This window comes from Rhyacophila brunnea, unplaced genomic scaffold, assembly GCF_057557595.1.
Source record: "Rhyacophila brunnea isolate RB1 unplaced genomic scaffold, BYU_Rbru_1.0 scaffold_5, whole genome shotgun sequence".
NCBI lineage: Eukaryota > Metazoa > Arthropoda > Insecta > Trichoptera > Rhyacophilidae > Rhyacophila > Rhyacophila brunnea.
In genome coordinates this window covers 32,480,126-32,502,786 of record NW_028233170.1, presented here as the reverse complement: position 1 = coordinate 32,502,786, position 22,661 = coordinate 32,480,126, and the positions used below count along the sequence as shown (strand labels likewise).

Here is a 22,661-nt window from a genome sequence, read left to right as displayed (position 1 = left end):
TATACCATGCCCTAGCGGAGGTCAGCCACCATCAAGGCGATATTTACTTTGTCATCTGCTACCCGGAACAGTTCAGTGGAGCTGCACTCGTACCAATCACGGAGGTTCTTAAGCCATGAAATGCGGTGTCATCCTCTGCTACGCTTACCATTGTTCTTCCTTGAATGACAAGCTGGGGAATGTTGTACTTTTGTCCTCTGATAAAATGGCCGAGGTACTGTAGTTTCCTAGTTTTGATACTACGCAGAACTTATTGGTCCTTTTCCATTCGATTGAGAACTTCAACATATGTCACCCGGTCAGTCTAAGGAATTTTGAGATTGCATCTATTCAGCCACATCTCGAAAGCAACAACTCTCCGTGACATCTCTTCTTCAACAAGCTGTTGATCGAAGATTAATCGAAGCTCTCTGCATGTATTTCCCTCTATTGCAAAATCATTCAAATGTTCCCTAATCGTTATTGTAATAAAATAATAATTGGTGGTAATAATAACATGTAAACTATGGAGAATAAACTTGTGTGAAATTATATGACTATAAATTTAAACCAAACAACTCATTCTAACACTTCAGTACTTACTTAAAAATATATCATTTCACAGAGCATATTTACTGTAGATAGGTTCATAATTAATGTAGGTGTGAATATTTACCTCGTGGTAGACATTCTCTAGGATTTTGAGCTGATGTTGACGCCAACAACATTATCCATTTTGCACGCGAACTCATTATTTCCTTATAAACGACTAACTATAAAAATATAGTTCCCACACCAATAATACTAAATTACAAAAATATGGGTCTTTTATATGAAAGTAGCTGCTATATTTAGTGAAATTGACACTCAATAATCATCCAATATCAGTTACCATTGATTAAAAGTGAAAAAGTTCTTAGAGGCATACAACGATATGTGGATATGTCATTGGAAAAATAAATAATTAAAGGCATATAACTACATGTCCACATAGTGTTATATGCTCCGGAATGAAAATGGATATAGTGTTGTTTTATACACTACTATTTCTGTTAATATACCGAATTGGAGTACTGTTATATACCCCTAGATAGAGGAAAAAAACTTAAGTATTCCTCTGTTGAAAAGTCATTTTTGGCAAAAATGGACATGATGTCCTATGCCTCCCGGGTACAGATGAAAGTAAATTACCAACCAAAATAAAGTTTTACTGGGATAATAGAACAATAAAAAAAAACATTAATAAAAAATGTTTTATTTTTTGCTAGAGACAATTAATAGCTACTAGTTATCACATCCATTAAATTAAATTATTTTGTTAATAGGCAACCGATCTTAGAATTTTTATTGATTCATTGAAGTACCCTAATAATATCAATTCTTAATAATTTTAATATTACTGGTCATATTTTGAATCAAGTTATTCTTAAGCCCTTAAAAAGTAATTATAGGATAATTTTATCTAATCCCGGGATTGGCGTTCTTTTTGATAGTTAATATTTTTTTTATTCATACAAAATAGCATTGATAAAATCGGTAAAAAATGTTTAGTATAATTTATACTATTTAAGACATTTAATGTTAATATTGTGTGTTCAATCTTGGAAATACATGGGTTTAATATTAATAATATTGTAATATAGAAAATAATGTGAAAGCAAAGCAGTTCTTTTTTATTTATTTAAGAAAAGATAACATTCATAAAATTCGGCGTAGAAACAACTGTCTGCTTTCCTGCACGTCTGTGGCACTAGCGGTTAGACGTGTGCCAGAATGTCAGTAGCGTCTAGCTGGTTAAATGAACGAATTTATTATTTTTCTGATGTTCTTACGATTGCAAATGACAACAAAAAATGGTTATTTATTTTCTGTGAGCGTCCGACGACTCCCCTGTGACATCTAATTTTGTACACATACCTTCTAATTGATTGTGATTGATAAAAAATCTATCCCGGAGGTTTCAGGATTATGTTTACTAATCCCGGGATTCATAGGTATCCAAAATTGTCCGGGATTCGGGATCCCGGGATTGGATTCCCTACTGAGTGTTTTCAAAATTTTGTATGTGCAACAATAATTGTTACAACTATCAGCAATTATTGTCACCACAGTACCTTGACTCTCGTATACTCGAGCGCTTGTGAGGGGTGATACGCCGCAAGTGCACGCGTACAGCTCAATAAGGTCACCTGTACCTCGGAAGCACACAAGTCAAATCGCGCCATCTCGGCTGACCTCTTAGGAAGTAAATGTGCCATGGGGAAACATGAAATTTTGAACAAAAAGAAAATGCAATAATTAAAATTTAAGTTATTTATTACTTTATAAAACAGAACAAACAAAATCATTTCCTTAAATCAATTAACCACCATCAGTCGAGGAGCAATATTCATGGACATCAACTCTTGGAACAGGAGTTTGGCAGCGTAAGGCAGGCGCACCTGGGATATTTGAGTTTTATTTTTACAACCCTTGCATTCAAATGTGTTATTACGCAAATTGGCAATGGCTATTAATCCGCAGAAGTTGCAAATATGTATCCTGTAAGGATCCGACACTTCAAACAGACGCTCTCGAAGGAACTGCGCCGCACCATGAGCAATCTGACAGTCTCTCTCCATCTCACCGAAACGCAGGCCTCCATCCCTGGCCCTTCCTTCCATAGGTTGTCTCACCAGAATCTGAACGGGACCCCTGGCGCGAGAGTGGATTTTGTCATCCACCATGTGCTTAAGCCTCTGATAGTAGGTGGGGCCCAAGAACACCTGCGCATTGATCTTGCGGCCAGTGTGTCCGTTAAACATAACCTCGTTTCCTCTCAAATGGTAACCATACTCTTGCAAGAGCGTTGAAATCTTTTGCACATTGACGGCATCATTGAACGGGGTCGCGTCACCGATCTCTCCCTTGTTGGAGGACACTTTCCCCTGGATGCACTCGATCAAATGGCCAATGGTCATACGAGACGGGATGGCGTGAGGGTTAATGATAATGTCAGGAGTGAGCCCTTCGCAGGTGAACGGCATGTCCTCCTGCCGATACTGTATTCCGCAGGTTCCCTTCTGACCGTGGCGGGAAGCGAACTTGTCACCGATCTGAGGGATGCGGACGGATCGTACTCTGATCTTGCAAAATTTGTAGCCTTCACTGTTCAGGGTCAGCATCACCTGGTCCACGATTCCGGTTTCACTGTTCCTGAGGAAGGTGGAGGAGTCCCGCTTGGTGTATCTCTTGGTCGTCCCATCAAGCTCGTCGTCATTCTCGGGAAGAGTTATGGTCTTTCCAATGACAACGTCATCCCCGGAGACCCTGATGCCAGGGGCGATAATGCCGTCATCATCCAGCTTGTCATAGAGGGCGTTTCGCATCCCTTGGCAGGTGGCCCGAGTGGGCTTCTCGAACTGCTCCTCCTGGTCACCAATCCGCTTTGATTCTGAATCTTTATAGGAGCGGTAGAACACTGATCGGAAGAATCCCCTTTCCACGGCAGATGCGTTCAGGATGACACTGTCCTCCTGATTGTATCCCGTGTAACAGAGAATGGCAACTATGGAGTTGATACCGGCAGGTAGCTCTCGGAACCGAAGGTACTCCATGGACCGGGTCGTGACGAGAGGCTTATGCGGGTAATACAAAACATGAGCGAGAGTGTCCATCCTGACATGGAAGTTGGTGATATAGACGCCCATGGCCTGTTTTCCCATAGCGCTCTGGTAAGTGTTCCTCGGGCTCTGGTTGTGATCGGGGAATGGAATAATGGAAGCACACACTCCGAGAATCATGGCGGGATGGATCTCGCAGTGAGTGTAAGTGGTGCAGTATGCGTACTCCTTTTCCTGTCTCAGGTCATCGGGGCTCATGGCTATCATCACTGTCTCCTCCTCGAGGGTGTCGATGTACTCCACCACACCATTGGAGACGAGCACCTGCCACCCATAATTGTTATAGTCACGCTCCTTCAGCATGTCGACATGCCTTTTCTTCAGCAGAAGGTTTCCGTTCTCAACGATGAGAAGAGGACGACAAATTCTTCCGGCATCGGTGTAAATTCTGATTTCCCGGTCTCGAATGTCTCGGATCATGCTCACTTCCGACACGATGATGTCCATCTGCCTTCTCAGTTTGCGTAAGGTGGCCATGAGCTGCTCAGGATCACGATGTATTCCAACCCAACACCCGTTAACGAAAATTTTTGTGGCGTCGGCAATGGCGGACGGCGCTATCTCTTCCAGGTTCTCCATGGACCACTCCTCCAAGAACTCGAGAATGGGCGAAGGCTGACTACCGACAGATATGTAGGCCATCAGGGCTAAATTCTTGACGAGACCGACGGCAGCCCCCTCAGGGGTCTCGGCGGGACAGATCATTCCCCAGAGAGTGTTGTGCAGCTGCCTAGGCTTAGCGAGCTTTCCATCTCTGCCGATGGGCGAATTGACGCGGCGCAAATGAGACAATGTCGATGCGAAAGTCAGCCTGTTCAACACTTGAGACACTCCGGCTCTGGCCTGATGGGCCTTCTTTTGATCTCCCCAATTTCCTGTGGCCAACGAGTACCGCAGACCGTCAGTGATGATTTTTGTCTTTATCGCAAGCTCCAGATTGAAATCTTTTCCACGGTCGATAAACTTTTGAGCGTACATGCGGACTTCCTTCATCAGATTTTTGAAGAGGCCTCTGAACAGGAAGGCGAGCAGAGGGCCGGCCAAATCGAGCCGCTTGTTGCCGTAGTGATCTCTGTCATCCAACTCTCGGCGACCAAGGGCAGCCAGCAAGAGCCGGTGGACCATATATCCGAGGAAATATGCCTTTTTCGTTTCACAGAAATCTGACACCCCCACATGGGGCAGCATTTCCTTCTGCAGAATTTCTCTCGCGTATTTAATTCTCTTCTCCTTGGTGACTCCAGGACGTGCTCCCCTCGCACCAATAAAATTTAAAGCAACGTTTTGCTCCTGGATGACGAAAGCCTCATCCAGGGAGGGTTTCACCATTTCCATCATTTCAGGATCGTCGAAATCGTATATGATGTGCTCGAGAATATCGCGGTCAGCGACGAACCCGAGCGCCCTAAACACTATCATGATAGGAATCTCCTGCTTGATGTAAGGGACGATGGCGATGATCCGCTGACCAATGGCGGACTTCTTTATGCTCTGGCCGCCCCTGGCCATCATGTTCACCCACAACGTTGACGTGGGTCGGGAGCTGTGCTCCAAGCAGGATCTGATTTCGGCTTTGTAAGCAAATTTTCCGTCTTTCATGCTAAATACGTATACGGTATTGGTGGCCATTTTCTCTTGTGCGATAAGTACTTTTTCGGAACCGTTGATGATGAAATAACCTCCGGGATCGAGAGGGCACTCGTTCAATTCTGTCAAATCGCGATCCGTTAAGCCGCTCAAGAGGCAATAAGTGGAACGTAGCATTATAGGAATTTTACCGATGAAGGTTTTTTGGTGCTGAGTTTCCACCGGGTCTTCTCCTTCTTTTACTATAGTCTTGGTGATATCCACGTACAGCGGTGCGGAGTACGTTAAATTTCTCAGCCTAGCTTCGTTGGGCATCATCGGCGACGGAGCGCCGTCTTTTTCCCAATGGGTCGGCTTCGACAGATAAATTTGCTCAAACTTGAGTAAGTATCTGGGAGGTGTTTCGATCTCTCCCGAGGCGTGTTGAGCTTCAGCCTGGAGGTCAATTTGGGGAGAATCTTCCACAATTCTTTGCACTGACATTTGTATAAATTCATCAAAGCTATCCAATTGCTGTCTGACAAGACCTTTTTCGTCAAAATACGCATTGATGACAATCCAACAGGCCTCTTGCCAGAGTTCTGATGAGATCTCTTCCGCATCCTCCTCTTCGTATTGATCATCTTCTCTATCATACATCGTGATTTTTATTCTAACATATAAGAGTGCATAAGTGTTCTAAAATTCAATAATATTTTGCTTTTTCCTCGCGTTCGATCCAACAGCGTCACACTTCAGTACTCGGTTTTCTCGATTTCATAGACTATTAAATTAACATAGACAACAAAAACAAATAATAAGTTGATGTTACCATCAACGATGGACAGAAACCATAGATTATCATCTGCCCACTTAGCAGCCGTAGTGAACGTGTTAAAAGTATTTTGACTTAATTTTATAGAGCTAAGCGCCATAAAAAATATCTAAAGACACATACTGACAGTTTGCAGTCGGATGCCGTTTCTTTATACTTATCTTGTTATGTGTGCCAGTTTTGCTCTCGATAAAATATACGAAATGAGTCATATCGATTTTTTATACTAATAATTAGTAATAGTGCTCGGAAATTAAAACTTTTCCTTTACATGGTCGATAACCTCCACCGATCGATGTTTTCAAAACATGTCTGTATCGCAAAACACCGCTCATAACGAAACAAATCTTTCGACCCTACAGAGGTTGAGGATATCTGACGACGGGGTCGGCCGCGGCTGCGATCCTCCCGCCCCGTCACCGAAGGGGACCTCCGACGGTAGACGGAGGACGGTCGGGGCCATTGAGAGCTTCGCCGTTCAAAACATCAACGCGGCGACTGTTCACTCCGGGCAAGATTACGCGAGCTACGAGCGATCCAACGTCATCGCCTCTTCTAAATACGCCACCCCAAAGAGGGTCGAGTCGTTCGCCGTAGCCCCTGACGCCGAAACCGCTCCCGGAATGGCCGGAGAGCCGGCGGGTGCGGCCCGCCCCGCAGGCGGCCCCCCGCTTTACTCCCGGGGAAGTGCTGTGCAGGGAGGGGACGGCAGAGCAGCCGTCTACGAAAATTTAGACTATTATGAGGGAGGTTCCCCGCGGCAACCGGCCTACTATCATCAGATCGCCAACAAATCCGCAGGCCGGGACGGGTCGCCCGGATCTTCATCCGAGACGTCCTTCAACCGATCCCTCTCCAAAGCTCAGCCGCAGGTCCCGGCCCCTTGCTACGCCAGGACGGCGTCTCCCGCCGACGGCCTTCCACCTTCGGAGGGGCCTCCCGTTTATGAAAATCTGCAAGAGATCGGGTCACCCGATCGGTACCGGTATCCCGATGCCGCGGCGGCGCGTATCCGACTCGGGGCCCGCCCGGGACCGCAGGTCGCCCATCCCGGCACGCTCCGACACCCGAGGCCCCCCGTCGGGTACCCTTCTCCGGCGCCTTCCCGCCCGCTGGACGTCGACGCCTTTCAAAGGGAGCGGCGACCGAGGCCTCGTCGGGGCTCGGATGGCCCAGATTACAACATCCCCGCCGCGCATGCCAACAAAGTGGTGACCGTCCCATCTAATGCTGTATACGCCTCCATCGCTCCAAGCGCTCAGCGCCCCAAGGCCAACATTGCCACCGGTGTGGACAATGCCACCTCCTCCCCCAAGTTCTATCATTCTCTTCCCGCCTCCCGTGCCCCTGACACCGCTCTCGACCTCGATAGGAGGAGCCGGAGCGGGCTCCGCATCACAGAAGACGTCAACGGTTCCGACTACGTCATCATGACAGGTGGGAGCGCTTCGCAGTTCTGCCTGCCGGTGAACACGCCTCTCAATATCAGTCAGCCGTCGCGTCCGGCTCCCTCCTTGGACGCCCTGGGCGGCGCTGATGACCAATACCAGTCATCGGGCGGCAGTCTGGCCCCCAGCCCCACGCCCAGCTCCGTGTCTCAACTGAGCGGGGGCTCGCGAGGCTCAGGCGGGCGCGGAAAAGGTCTGCTCCCCTACTCTGTGACCCCTCCCCGCCCTACCGGCCCCACCGAGGCCCAGAGGAAAGTGGAAGAACTCACCCGCCAGCTCGAGGAAGAAATGGAGCGCCAAGATGAAGAAGGGGAGTATTTCGGTGAGCACTCTTCCACATGTCACGATAAATAATTTTCAAATTCACAGGCAATTTAACTTCAAATTTAACTTAAATTTAAAATACTCTCTTCCCAAATATAGGAAGAAAAGAAATTTCGAAAAAAAGCGCGAAGTTCTGCCCAATCTTCTCAAACTAAGAAAGAAAATAATGTAAAATATACATTTGGATTGACAAGCGTCAGATATGAATATTGTCCTCAGGCAGTGTCTACTTAACAAAATGATATTATTAAACAGTTCATTGGCACCTGTTTACAAAATAAGTATTTATGAGACATGAAAGAGGGCAAGAACTGGAAAAATGTTTCAATTAGGTATTTGACCTTGAACTGATCATTTTTTGCGCCTCTGGTGCATTTCTTTTTGTTTAATGTTCTATAGTAAAATTATTGAAGGAATTCTATTATGTTGTAGGAAATATAAAAGGTTTCTGTAACTAAATGTATTAGAACAATTAAGTACTGTTCTATTTAAACTTCAATACATTTGTTTATGTGAAGTATTGGTGAAAAATAATGATCTAAAGAAATTGTTGTCCTACTATTTTTCTTAGTTGTATTGTCTGATATTAGCATATTTTTTTTGTATCTCGGAATAAAAATATTCTAGCCAGAACGGGTGGCATGTTCTATCTATCGACATGATAGTTCCTGTACACATTCATGGATTTACCGGCACCAATAGTGTGTAAATTCAATAATCGCGATACTAATAAATTGTTTACACGTAAAAGTGCTGACTGCCTCGCCAATCTCATTCTTCAAGTGTAAACAAGACGTGTTGTTCTCATTTTATGGTGCTATTTGACTGGTTGTGAAAATTGGTAAATGTCAAAAATTCTTTGCCAGTTCGTTTTTTTCCGTCAGGTTTGCCACTATTGTTCTACTGCGCAGGCACAGATATCTCACAAGTTCCAACTGTTGCGTGAAAATTCAGAAGCTGGTGAACTTTTTGATCCGCGATAATACGTACTATCAGCAGTAAATCCATGCAATGTGTAAACGGGTATGATGTCTGGCTCAGCCTGACTAATAGCGCCCTTTATGTCCGGCCCACATCCCATAGCAATATATAGTTGATCACAAAAATATTTTTTTATAATTGGTCCATTTTTTCCACCGCGTTCTACATAAACCGTGTTAGAACAACCCGTGCAAAAAGAGAATCAAGGGTTCAGAATCAGATGATTCCGAGAATACAAATATGAGCATATTGTAAGTGTGTATGATTTTTAAAGGGATCTGTCACACGTGCGGGGAAAAAGTGACAGGTGCCGGACAAGCATGCCAGGCGATGGGCAACCTGTACCACACCAATTGCTTCATCTGCTGTTCCTGCGGGCGCGCCCTCCGCGGGAAAGCCTTCTACAACGTGCACGGCAGAGTCTACTGCGAGGAGGATTACTTGGTAGGCCAACTCAATTTCATGGTCCGTACCGCCATTATTTCACCATTATCCAAAACAATATACCTATCTGCACTGAAAATAATTTTGTTTGTTAGTGGCAGTAAAAACAACAAGACTTCTCCGGCCAATGTTCAAACACCGTTTATCCCCTTTCAGCATGGTTTTTTAGCATTTCAAAATAGATATGTGGCGATCAGTGAAACCGAAGTTTATGCATATCATTTGTGAGCCGTTTAAACCTCAAATATGGATAAAAAACTGCCTTGTAAAATTATTTTATTTATCTAAATAACAGATAGAGTGGCGCTCATTATCATCGAATGCTTGTAATAGCTCTGATGTGATGATTACATACATTGAAGGCAATGGCGTGCAGTGAAATTGGCTTGTGGGCATGCTGTTGGAAAAAACCATATAAACTGACTACATTTTAACACCACTCACAGAACTTTGATAAAACTAAATTCAGTTGCATCATTTGAAAGATTGAAAGTCAAAATAAATGTTTGTCACACAAAATTATACTCTTTGTGTATATGATGCCGTTTATATAAATATAAATTAAATTAATATATGATCTGATTGCACAGTAAATACATGGTATTATTGCATACTATGTTATCAAGTGTTTTTGGGCATGCTCCGCATCCACAGCATCTATAGACCGCACACCACTAATTGCAGGTATTATGATCTCATTAAAATGGGAAAATATTATGTTTAATCGGTGGGTTCTATAATTAACTACATCTTAATTTTGGTTTTATATAGAATTTCACGGGTTAACTACTTAGTGTTAAATGAACAGAAGCAAAAAAAAAACATTTTGACAAAATCGTTATGTCAGAGGTTTCAACAGCTCAAAGACAATGTATCCCAATGAATTTATTTTCTTCAACATCACCTCGTTGAATATATTCATTTACTGGTTGAAATCTAATAAAACTCTAACATCACTACCATTATAATGATATTATTATGAATGTTTTTGTGTAGTACATAGTACGTCGTAATATTATTCATACATAATTTTTTCAACCTTTACAGTATTCTGGTTTCCAACAAACTGCTGAAAAGTGTGCAATTTGCGGTCACCTCATAATGGAAATGGTCAGTATTCCTCTATTACTAATTATTATCTACCAATCGTCAAGGCTATTCTACATTCACGCCTTTGTTAAAGTGTTTACACATTTAATAATGACATGTTATAATAGCAAAAAATTCAGCCATATTTCACACAAATCATGAAAAAAAAATATATTTAAATACTTCATATGTATGGTGATCTACCAGGATATAATATATATTATGGTCCAATATTTAATCTTAATATTGTGGGCATGTTGGCAGAATCAGTCAAAGACATGTGTGTATGCGAATTTGCAATAATCACCCTTATTGCAATGCAGGTAGGTATAAACATATCACATTAGCGTGAGGTATGATAGTTTTACCATGAAACAAGACAATAGTTTTGAGACATAGTTATTTTTGTTAATATTCTGCTTTAATTGAGTCATTTACGTTAACAGCTGTTTCGGGCTATAAACCCATCTTCGGAAGTTATAGTCGACCATTCCGAAGATGGGTTTATAGCCCGATCATAAATGGCAGTTCAATAGCCACAAAACAAAGTTGGAGAGTGCAATGCGATAGGCTTGATGCACATATCCAAATTAAATTGTTCCAATATAGAGTATATTTTTAACTACAAATGCATTTTATGTGTATGTGGATTTTGTTTACAAAAAAATTAACCTGTTTGACTCTCTACGTGCTACCTCCATACATCTAGCTTGATACTGTAAGCGGAGAAAGTATATGTTTACCATATGTCCTAAACTAAATTTTTGTTATATTATTTGATAAGCCTGAAAAATACTTAAATGTATTAAAATATTTTAGTAATACGTATATGTATGTAAGATGAATGTTTTTCTGTGCAGATTCTTCAAGCGATGGGCAAGTCATATCATCCTGGATGCTTCAGGTGTTGCATTTGCAACGAGTGCTTGGACGGCGTCCCATTTACTGTCGATGTAGATAACAAAATATATTGCGTCAATGACTACCACAGAATGTTTGCCCCAAAATGCGCCAGTTGTGGAAAAGGTAAACATTTCTCTTTTAATGAGCCCATAAACTTCCCTAGATGATTATTTGTTTTGCTAATGTGGAAAGTATCGGGCTCCTTTAATATTTCTTGTACAAGTAATATAAAATCAAGTCATTGTCTTCTTTTTTATGTAGTACAATTTTTCCCACATTATTTTAAATAATTTACTATACTATACACAATAGCAGACGACATCTCACGACACTATTTTATGAACTGAGGTTGTCTGTTGTGATCACCGATCTCGATAAGCTAACCTCGATGGCTAATGGGATCGATCATAATATTAATTCACAAGTCACGTGTATAAATTTTTGTTTTCAAATCCTTTCAGGAATAACACCAGTGGAGGGAACAGAAGAAACAGTGAGGGTGGTGTCGATGGACAAAGATTTCCACGTGGATTGCTACATGTGCGAGGAGTGCGGCATGCAGCTAACGGATGAGCCGGACAAACGGTGCTATCCGCTGCGCGGCCGCCTTCTCTGTCGCTCCTGCCACATCCTCAGCCTCGCCTGCCCGCCCGGTCACCACCCGGATCCCCCCTCCCCCGCAAACTACCAATACATGGGCTGAGCTCCCCCCGAACCCTCACCATGCTAGTTATAAACGTGTACGTCATAAAAAACTGCAAGCCAAAATTTACATTTACGATTTGAATTATCTTGTCTATTATATCCATCGACAGACCGTCTTAGTACTTATCGTGGAAAGATAATTTATAATTAGCTCGTAAGTACGGCAAACATGTTGTCGAACTCCGATGACTCTCTTTGACTGCTGATATTAACTACATACTTAATCGCTCGTATTACAATAATTAAAGGCATCCTATATAGTTTAATTAGAAATATATATCTGCAATCTAACGCAATGTAATATGTACTCTGCAGTAAATGATATGTCATGATAAATAGTGCTCAACAAAGTCTTTGTATACTAATGCAATAAGATTTTTTTTTTTTTTTGCACAAATTATTATTGTTCTTGTGCATCATCGAAAGGTACATAAATAAAATATTAGTTATTTTACATAAAAAAATAACTCAATAGTTTTTATTGTACCGTACCTACTGCATCTGTAATTATAACTGAGAAAGTCGATCCATTAATTGCAAAAAATTACCTGCTTTAACTCAGGTTTAACACTATTCGTTTTGAAAATCATTCATCTATTTCTGTTAGTGCAGCATAAAAAAATGTTTAAATATAGCTCGCCAAGTGACTTGCTAATTGAAAGATCAATCATTACTTCACACGACATAATAGTTGTACCGTAAGACATACCGCTGGTAGCTAGTGAGTTAATTTTATTACATTCCAATTCTCACTGCTGCTAGGTCAAGTATTTTTTTTACGACTAATAGAATGCAGAAGAAAGATGAAGGACTTCTATAAAATTCAGGAATATAATATTACTCTATAGTTTCGTGTTAACTTTTATATAAAAACTTTTATTGAAGTATAGCTATTGTTTTGATATAAATATTTTGTACAACTGTTTTCATTAAATATGTACATTTAAATATTATTATAGTTTCTTATTAAAGATTTTATAATATTGTGTTATTTCAATATTAACTGATTTTATACAACAAGTATATCAATATTTTTAGATGTGGCTTTTTTTTTTTTTTAAATGGTATTACTTAAAATGATTTTGATTCTAAAATTTCACAAACAGTTACATTCCATAACATTTGCCTGCATACATTTTTATTTGAATTTATTAAATTCAATTCATTCCTTGTCAATTAGGACAAATATAGATTATCATACTGGATCTTGAGCTTGATTTGAAAATGGTCGAAGAATAAATAATTATTAAGGGCATTATTAGTGGTATTTAATGTATTATTAATACTCACTATAAAAAAGACGTTACAATGTTGATTCGAATATAAGTACAACTAAAACCCTTAACGACCAATATCAGAAAATAATTTTCATAATAGTAACTGTGTAGGATATTTTATACTTTTCTATTCAGGATGTAAAATAAATGTAAATGTTTAGATACAATATAGTGACGTGCATCATACGCATACATACACAAGTTATATTCGGATCAATACGGTACATTTTATTTTATTAAAAATGTATATTGGATCGCCACAAAAACACATTGAATTATAGTTTAGGTTATTATCAGGCTGTGTAGTGATATTTTATTTTTTACTTTCTTCAAAAGATACCAGTGTTGAGTTACATATTATTATGTATGTACTACATTAAATAAATTTCTGCCATTTTAAATAGAATGTGTTATATATAAACAGACAAGTGTGTTGCTTCTATTACACCATAAATCTAGTTGAGTGCCAATTGCCATTGTAATAATTATTGTGTTATTCTATATTCAAACTATTTGTGTTATGTATAGTAATCTCTCACTATTCCACTATTCATTATTTATACATTGCTGTCACTAATTTATTAAATTAAATTTATGCACACCGCCATGCAAGTAGCAATTGCGTGAAAATTCAGAAGCTTCTGAACTTTTTTGATCCATGCATACAATCTTGCAAGTTGCACAATAATACTTGTTTACACGTGTATTTTCTTGTTATATACGTACTGTCTGCAGTAAATCCGTGCACGTGTAAACGGGGTATAATGGCCACAGAATTATAATAAATTAAAATGACAAGTTTTTTCTATTTGCGTTTATTAATAGGAATAGTGAGAGATTGTTTGGCAGTAAAAGATTCAGTACAGTATCAGTCCTCAATATTGTATCATTCCTGTTCATAAACATTCGTTATCTGATCTCACTGCAATTTCATATTTCTGTAAAAATGTGTTAATATTAAATATGTCATTATTTTTGTTTTATTTTATAAGTAAAGGCAACTAATTATTTTGCTATTAATTAAGTACTATAATAATATATTATATTCAGGATTTTTGCATATTTTGCTAATGACAAACGCTATAAAGAGATTGACCACACTCCTGAGCTTTGTGATAGTTTTGTTGCTTTATTTAGTGTTGTAAAGTTTTATTGTTTTAATTTTAGGTGTAACATTACTCAAAAATTATGTATATTTTAGTGATTGAAAAGAAAAACACTTTGTGCCATCTGTTATGTAATTACTGAAGTGGATCAGGTCATTAAATTTAAACATTCCGCATGCGTTGATAACTTTTTAGAAATAAATTTACTCTTATTTACTTATCGTCTTTTGCTCCAGTATGACATTCCTAAATATCAATGTGAAGTCTCTCTATTATACCTGTAGTAAATATTTTTTGTATTCTTTCTCATTTACATAATATATTATAATACGATAGATATTATTCAGAACATATTGACAACTCGACGTGTGTTATTAAGAAATTAATTTCGTTAAATATTTTTATAGCATGTCTGCATTGTTTCTGTCATGTAAAAAATGTTTTACCTGCATCATGCAAAGCTTTTCATGTAATGAAAATCCTCTTGTATTTATTCAGCATCTCAGATTCTGTCCATGTCAGATATTAGACATCTCAGCCACATCAACAAAACTGTAGATATTCTGAATTACTCTACAACAGCCATTTTCAAACCATAATATTCATAGCAGTAAATCAAAAAGATTTTTGAATTGATTCTTCATTCTATCTTGTGAACCTCTTAAATTAAAAACAACTTTTTTCCAGTACTGTTAAACCGTCTAATTTTTATTTTTAATGTAATTTCCACATTTTTTTTAAATACCGCAGCATGGATACGACTTGCCTAAAGAAACCAATGTGATAATTAGTCACAAATCACAAGATATATTGCATTCTCGATGGCTCCATGGAATAAGGCTGCTGGTATTTACGAGGTTTGCAAATTTTTCCAACATGATTTACAAAGTTTTTAAAATAATTATACCTGTTCTAGGTGTAACAATACACAGATTGGATAATACTAACGTATTCGATTAAAATCACATTTTTTACTGTAATGGGAAGTTTTAGAAGGTAGACAGAGGATTTCTTCAATTCCATTTATTGATAAAGTATTAATATGACCAACTAATCCCGGTGAAATACATAGTACAAACTTTCATTCTTTAAAATTTCATCATTGATAAAAAATACCAGTTGCCGTATATCATTTACTTTTTATTAAAATGAGCGCTTTGAAATAATTAAACATTGCATTTAAAATGAAATATATTAATTGTTTGGCTTAGTCACTATTTATATTAGGTATATAGGGCAGATTTTTTCATAATATTGATCGTGAGCGGTCTTTGTATATTAAGTTTTCAATGATTGTATATTAATATAATGACAAAAACACAAAATGTTTGCAAGTTGTACTTTTTATATGTTCTGTAATGTAAGTATTATTAAAGATGTTAAAACACCATTATGTTGTATTATTATTTGGTAAGTTATCAGATGTAAAGGAAAACTTTCTATACAGGTGGAACCTTAACATAAAAATGAAGCAAAAAAGGACCTCGTGTACTTTTTCAAACATACTGTCAAGAGATACGGGCAGTTCTTTGAGTTTACATAGAAAAATGGCACATATGCACTTAAAATTGCTTTCGGCTTAGTTTACGGTAAAAATAATAACAAATGATAGTTGCTTATGCAAAACCTGAAAGATTCGTTATAAATCAATGTTAATTTGTAAGTACGTGCTTGTGTCCACAGTTAGTGTGACGCTTGGGTCTGCATTTCATTCACTATCTCGTCAGGCCATCGTATTTTTTTCAAATATGATTTTTTTTCTAGTGGGTATATATATCTGAGGTGTTTACAAGTTATGCATGTTCAATATATAGAATGTTACATTCTCAAATCTTGTGAATTATTTATTGGTTGAATAAAAGAAATGGTTTATTAAAATATTTCTGTGATCTTAATTTGTGATATATAAGCAAGTTGTTCCCAAACTTTTTCAATTCACAGCGCCCTTGGTGTATTAAGAGTTTTCTATGGTGCCCAAAACCGAAGTCAACTCGTTTTTTTTTTATGTGTTTTCAGTAAAATATATTTCAATCAAAATCAAAGATGACCGTTTTATTTAGCTGGTAACGCCAAAATATTTTTTTACACCCGAATCCAAAGGCTCACCTTGTTCAGTGAAAATGTTCCAAGGCACCCCTCTGTAAACTACACGCATACACTTTGGTAACTCCTGGTATAAGCTGTAACATATTGAGGATTGCTGAATACACGTTTAAAAATACACATCTTCAATTACTGTAACATTATAATGATTTTGTTAATTCTACTTTAATAGAATTAACAAAAATAACTATGTTTCAAAACCACAATGGATTTCTATCATGTAAACTCCAGTTCAATTAATACAGTATAACATTGTCTACGGTACTAATCTTACATCTCACACAAAATTATATGCAGGGTGAGGATTGACTGTAACATTCACTAAATGTGAGTATGTATTCAGTTATAAATTAAGTGAAAAAATTTGTAACTCACATAATGTAATTATTTATGTAATAATTTTATTTTATATATAACTGTATGTACCACAAACAATGAGAAATTGTCCATGAAAGTCATTCACAGATGTATAGGTAGATGTCACGTGACCATTGACGTATCCGTTTCCATTATGCGATACAAGCTTCGAGAATTTATAGTAATATAACCTTTATTGTAATGGCGTATTAGTGACATGACTCATTGCGTTAGAAACAGATTCTCGGTTACGTACGACTTCTCGGAGATTAGACGCAAGCGAATCACAGGCGACTGACTGTCCAATGGTTCCTGTCATTCAATTGCATTGAATAAACATTCATCAATATCTTAAAATGGCATTTTATAAATAATAAATAATACTAACACATGCAAAGTGATATCCCATCTTTCTTGGAGTGTTCAGTAGATTTTTTTACAATTTTTAACTAGGCACATTGGCATTTTGTAACATAATAATAACGGTGGAGTCGAAACCTGACAGTCAGAAATTTTGTATGGGCAGACCCAGCGGTGTCGCCAGACCGCTTGCAAGCAAAATGTTCATTTGAGCGTAGGATACCGATATTAAAATATGAATTTCGCCATCCGGCAGACCCGACACAAAGTGAGTGTCATTTTATTTTCTAGATGCTTCGTCCATATTAATGTCATTGACCACAAAGAATAAAATAGTCCACTCACTATTAATTGTTCCATTTAAAAACTGTCCATGCATCACTCAGTGACACAGGTTCGCCAACCCTGTGCTACAGCATACAGACCTACAAACTCATCTGGAGAATGGCCACGAATGGAACTACGAACTACCATAGAACGCCATATTGAAAAATGTCACCAGAATGTCAGATTTTGCCAGTTACGAGTCGTGATTGGGTAGTTTTCGACAGTGGCTCCCCCATCTCATTCTCCAGATAAGTTTGTAGGTCTGTACTCTAGTGTTTCCAATCCAACATGGATCTTGGCCACCTAACAAGGTTTTTTAAGAATTTTTTTATGAGGAACGGCTTTAGCTATTTGCTCAACCGATTAGATCCAAACTCTGGGTCTAAACATGTGAATTTGAATGAATCAGCACATATTAATTGCATTCTGAAGTTTTTATAAAGTTTAATCATAATCATTAGGGAATAGGGGTTCAGCAAGAAAAGAATGCTGTAAGCTGTGAGTAAAAAATATATTATTAATTTTATAAACTATATACATTATCTTTGATATTAATAATAACCACTAAAAATATAGTTTTATTTGCTGGAAACTATTAAAAATCAACAAACCATTTCAATATGGCGTAGAATTTCACAGTCAAAAATACATTATTTATTTACAATATCAAAGCAAGTATAAATAATATAATAATGACTTAATAACACGGGAAAACGGTAGATTGAAACCAAATGGCAAAAAAAATCTTTATGAAGTATCTATACTTATATCTTTCTGATATGTCTACACTGGATCTGCCCAACTGGGAAGATATTTGAAAGCTTTCGTATCCATTTTCAAATTAATTCAAAATAATGTATTTAAAAAATTATATAATTTGTAATGAGTCTTCAGATAAAAAATAATTATAATAGCTAGTCAGCTTTGTTAAAACAACTTTATTATGTTATTTGCCCAACGACAAAAACAAATGGACAGCAGTCAATTCTTCAATTTAGACACTTTAAGTCTCGAATAAAATAAACCAAATTCGAAGTTATTAATAATTCTTAGTTCCTGAAGAATCATAAGTCCAAAGTATTGCATTAGTAAACCCACCCTTGCAAATTAAATAATTATTAATGGATATTAAAATTAACAGTTTATACACTTCAATGTATTACCTGTAAGAGGCTCACAACAAAATCCATTTACACTTAAATAACTACATATTAAGAAATCCCAAGCAATATGGCTTTGGCACCAGGAATATAATTTTGAGAATACATATTTAGGCCATTTTCTTTTTATTAATCTGAATCCAGTTTTTACCAGTACCACAGCAGATATCATCGGCTGAATCAGCGAAAGTACTTTAAATCGTACTATTAAACAAATCCACAAAAACTATAATCCTGGCCTCACATTATTGAATTATTACTGTGCACCAAAAGTATGAAGAAATAAAACGGTACTAGTTAAACTATTTATTTTTCAGTTCGCTCTCTTTGATTTCTCGTATTTCCTGTTTATATCTGGCAATATCGTTCATGACATGGTCCTTTCGTTCTCGTATTTGATCCTTCCGCTGCCTCAACTCCTGCCTAGTTTCCTGATACATCTCTTGAAATCCGTCTTTTTTAGTCTGATACATTTCTTTCAATTCTTCTCGTGACGGAATCGGCTTAATGTATCCCCACGCCAACAAGTATTTTATCGATATTGTCGTACCCCCTGAAAAAATAATGAAACATAAGAAGTGATAACTAATATTAATATTGTTATGATGTAATAGATATTGTCTATTCTACATTATTTTTAAAATTATTGATGTTGAAAGCTGTTTCACTACAAAAGGAATCTGTAATAATTATAGTGAAACAATCGAGAGCTCTAGAAAAAAAGCTCTTGAAAAATGTTGGCTAGTCGATAAAAATATTTTCTCTCTTACACGTATGATTTCTAAAAAAAGTATTATAAAATACTTTTTTCAGAAAATATACCCATAAGAAAATTTTAATGAACCTGGAAACTGCCGATTTTCTGGATGACGGGGAGGAGGGGTACGGATAAACGAAAAACATGAATAATCCAATTTATTAATCATTAAGTTTTAAAATATTTTTAAATATCTAATGTAGATTATTATTATACATATTATTCAATACTTATTACTGCAACCAATTTCGAAGAGCAAAAACATTACCATAATGACTAAATTTTGTCCAGTAAGATCTCTCGTCTTCTGCCTCGGAGACTTGGACGATTGATTAAGGCAAGAGACAGATAGAAGCTAGACGTATTTAAAATGCGGTGCTGTAGACAGCAGATGCTGAGAGACTCGTAAACGGCCATTGTCCATCGTCATTGAACTCCAGATTCTACACAGAGTCTCAGTTTGCCCACTTCGGACTCTCCATCTTTTCGGTCCTAGTACAAGTGAGCACTTGTAATGGAAGTTTCAGTAAATTGGAAAAATCATCTTCAAATAACACATACCAAGTGTAACGGTGTACCGCAGAGGAGTAGCAATTTTGTACAAAGCGTACGCCAGAGCCACGTATCCCATACTCGAGTCCTTCAATGGATCCGTGAATCGATCGCTCACTCCCATCGCCTTCAATAAACCGATGACATCAACACCGCTGTAAGAAATTTAATTATTTGATTGAAACTAAAGATGCTATCTTCATCTCATATAATATGAAATATTTTATGTAGTATAAAAGCGCAGTCTATATTTAAATCTTCTGGCTGATTCAATTTTTCAGGGGGTGAAATTTAATTGTAAAGATATTTTTTTAACATAAAAATGACTGAAACTCAAATCAATCTTTGAATTATCACTGTTTTTATTTAATAATGACATACTCCTCACGATAAAACATAGTAATCATTTATTAACCATCTATTTTATTAAATACAATACAAAAAAAATATACTATTGAGGGTACTAGATGAAATTTGAATTTAAATTCATTTAAGTTTTGTACTATTGCATTTGAATCATTACGACCAGGGATTCACCTCAGCATCTTCAGGCAGTATTATTCTCACATTTATCTACCAATGACATTTTCACAGTCTTGTTAAATATGTTAAGAGCGTGGTATTTAATGTAATTTCTAATATACTTGATCTTATACTTGCTTCTTTACTTTATAATAAAATAACTTTTTCACATTCGTTTATTGTATTAATTTGTAATATAAACGAGAATCAACTGTGTTTGTGAATGGTGAGCACATTTAGTGGTCGAAGATGCCGTAAGGCAAAACCCGGGTTGAAAAATGTTACGAATAGTACAAAATTTCAAACCAATATAATATATCAAAAAACCATCTAAATACAATGGTTTTATCATTTTTTTTACATTAAATTATAGCTAAGGACCCAATTTCATTGATGTGATTAAAGGTGAAAAACTTTGCATGTCTATGAATTGTCTGAAATATGGTAAATATACAGTATACACCCGATTCATTTTTTGCACAGTTTTGAAATGACATGGTCCAAGAATTATATAGTGTAAGACAGCTATAAAAAATTAAAAACATAAATAGTTGCACAACTTGAATTGTCACCAAATAGGCACCTAGACATTGAGTTTGCCACTAAAAGTAAAAATCATCAAGGTCGGGTCGATTATGGAAGACTATTTATTATGTCATTTATATGTATAAATAGAAAAAAAGTTCATCGTAATAGATTTTTCGATTTTCACCGCGTGTTCTTTCCTCGACGTTTTGTGCTCGTTGCAGAAGCCTCTCTTGGATAAAGAAAGAGGAAGAATGGTGAAAACCAAAAAATCTATAGCGACAACAAATAACCGTAAAAGTTTCAAACATTATAAAACAAGTACAATTTATTTTTAAACAAGTACAATTCGAGAACTTTACATGTAGTTATTCATTTAAAGTTGATTTTAAGTAGTCTTCTATTTTTCCATTTTATCTTTTTTTATTACTACAGTTTCTGGAACGTATGACAGTGCATGAAGAGAATCATGTGTACCGTTTCATCGTTTTTTTGCTGTGGTCTTGTGAGACCTAATCACAACCTACTGCAACCCAGGAATATTTAGGTTTTGATTAAATTTAGAAACTAACTTATTAATTTAATTGGCGTCTACATGGTACAGCTCCACTATAATGGTTTTAAAACCGATTTTGTTTAAAACCATTACAACCTAATTATTAACTCTTACACACTGACAGAATCGATACGGTATAACCATACAATTTACCCGAAATACTTCTACGTTATATGTAAAGTTTCTAAAAATCAAAACTCAGATAGAACTGCATACGACTTGACTCTGATTTCAATAACAAATAAGACAGCACCTCACATTTTTGCTATACTTTACCTTTTAGCAAGATAATAAAATCCACCAAGCCAACATGCTGATGTTACTATGTGTACCGGTACAAGAACATACCAATAATCCCTATACATTTGCTTAAATCTAGCAACCAGTCCTGGTTTTTCAACATCGTTATTGCTTACTAATGTTCTACTGCTTATTGGAGCAACTTTTAAATAATTTTTGCTGAATATTGGATTCGAAATCCTGTTTCTGTAATGCAGTTGGTGAATACTTAAATTCGTGGACAAGTATTTAAATTCTGTAATATAAATGTTTTTGAGAATCTTATTTGTTAAGCACACTGGCCTACATAAATTTCGTAATAATGCCATTTTTAAAGTACAATCGGTTGATGGCTATTCATTTGCGAAGCACATATTCGATTGTCAAAAAAATATATTGTGTTGTCTTTTTAAGACGCAGTTTCTGATTCAAGTTCATAACACATTATTCGCTGCAAATATTTCAGAATACACAAGAACGGACGAAAGAAATGTCAATCATTTTTAAAGTTGCCAGAATTGTCTAGATAAATATTACATTGTCTATGATACTACCGATTCCAAGTAGTACCCAGTACCAATTATTGATATCATTCCAACCCAAGCGGTCGATTTGGTTAAATTAAAAATGTTATGTGTATTTTATTGTACCAAATTTACCCATAACAAAGGTTATACATATAAAAACATTTTTCATTTTCTATTATTTGAAATGTATTAGGTACTAAATTTAAATACAATAATTTTTAGTTTTACATAGGTATTTACATATAACATCATATTTTACATATTACAAAACATAGGTAGGTACTAATTTGTTAGCGCTTGGCCACAGTTATGCTTTG

The 22,661-nt window shown here is 36.9% G+C and overlaps 3 protein-coding genes across 3 annotated transcripts; 1 reads left to right on the top strand and 2 right to left on the bottom strand.

Moving 5' to 3' along the window:
- Positions 1–2,277: 2,277 nt before the first annotated feature.
- On the bottom strand, positions 2,278–5,990 carry Polr2B (RNA polymerase II subunit RpII140). The gene has a single exon (XM_085956049.1). It carries the CDS (start codon positions 5,865–5,867, stop codon positions 2,337–2,339), a length of 3,531 nt encoding a protein of 1,176 aa, XP_085812175.1. The 5' UTR covers positions 5,868–5,990; the 3' UTR covers positions 2,278–2,336.
- A 147-nt stretch (positions 5,991–6,137) lies between these two features.
- Positions 6,138–12,067, top strand: jub (LIM domain-containing protein jub). The gene is made up of 5 exons (XM_085956052.1): positions 6,138–7,812; positions 9,070–9,239; positions 10,287–10,349; positions 11,189–11,354; positions 11,693–12,067. Exons 1-5 carry the CDS (start codon positions 6,351–6,353, stop codon positions 11,932–11,934), a joined length of 2,103 nt encoding a protein of 700 aa, XP_085812178.1. The 5' UTR covers positions 6,138–6,350; the 3' UTR covers positions 11,935–12,067.
- Positions 12,068–18,388: 6,321 nt separating this feature from the next.
- LOC147066322 (uncharacterized protein C18orf19 homolog A) lies at positions 18,389–22,343 on the bottom strand. The gene is made up of 3 exons (XM_085956067.1): positions 21,815–22,343; positions 19,945–20,090; positions 18,389–19,179 (listed from the first exon to the last, which is right to left on the bottom strand). The coding sequence occupies exons 1-3, from the start codon at positions 22,144–22,146 to the stop codon at positions 18,929–18,931; spliced, it is 729 nt and encodes a 242-aa protein (XP_085812193.1). The 5' UTR covers positions 22,147–22,343; the 3' UTR covers positions 18,389–18,928.
- Between the last annotated feature and the right edge of the window lie 318 nt (positions 22,344–22,661).

Excerpts from the sequence above, each read along its gene's own strand:
- Polr2B (XM_085956049.1), bottom strand. The coding sequence starts at position 5,867 with ATGTATGATAGAGAAGATGATCAATACGAAGAGGAGGATGCGGAAGAG.
- jub (XM_085956052.1), top strand. The coding sequence starts at position 6,351 with ATGTCTGTATCGCAAAACACCGCTCATAACGAAACAAATCTTTCGACC. Across the intron at positions 7,813-9,069 it reads TGAAGAAGGGGAGTATTTCG|GGATCTGTCACACGTGCGGG; the intron begins GTGAGCACTCTT and ends TGATTTTTAAAG. Across the intron at positions 9,240-10,286 it reads ACTGCGAGGAGGATTACTTG|TATTCTGGTTTCCAACAAAC; the intron begins GTAGGCCAACTC and ends CAACCTTTACAG.
- LOC147066322 (XM_085956067.1), bottom strand. The coding sequence starts at position 22,146 with ATGGCATTATTACGAAATTTATGTAGGCCAGTGTGCTTAACAAATAAG. Across the intron at positions 20,091-21,814 it reads TTTTATTATCTTGCTAAAAG|CGGTGTTGATGTCATCGGTT; the intron begins GTAAAGTATAGC and ends AATTTCTTACAG. Across the intron at positions 19,180-19,944 it reads GCGGTACACCGTTACACTTG|GGGGTACGACAATATCGATA; the intron begins GTATGTGTTATT and ends TTATTTTTTCAG.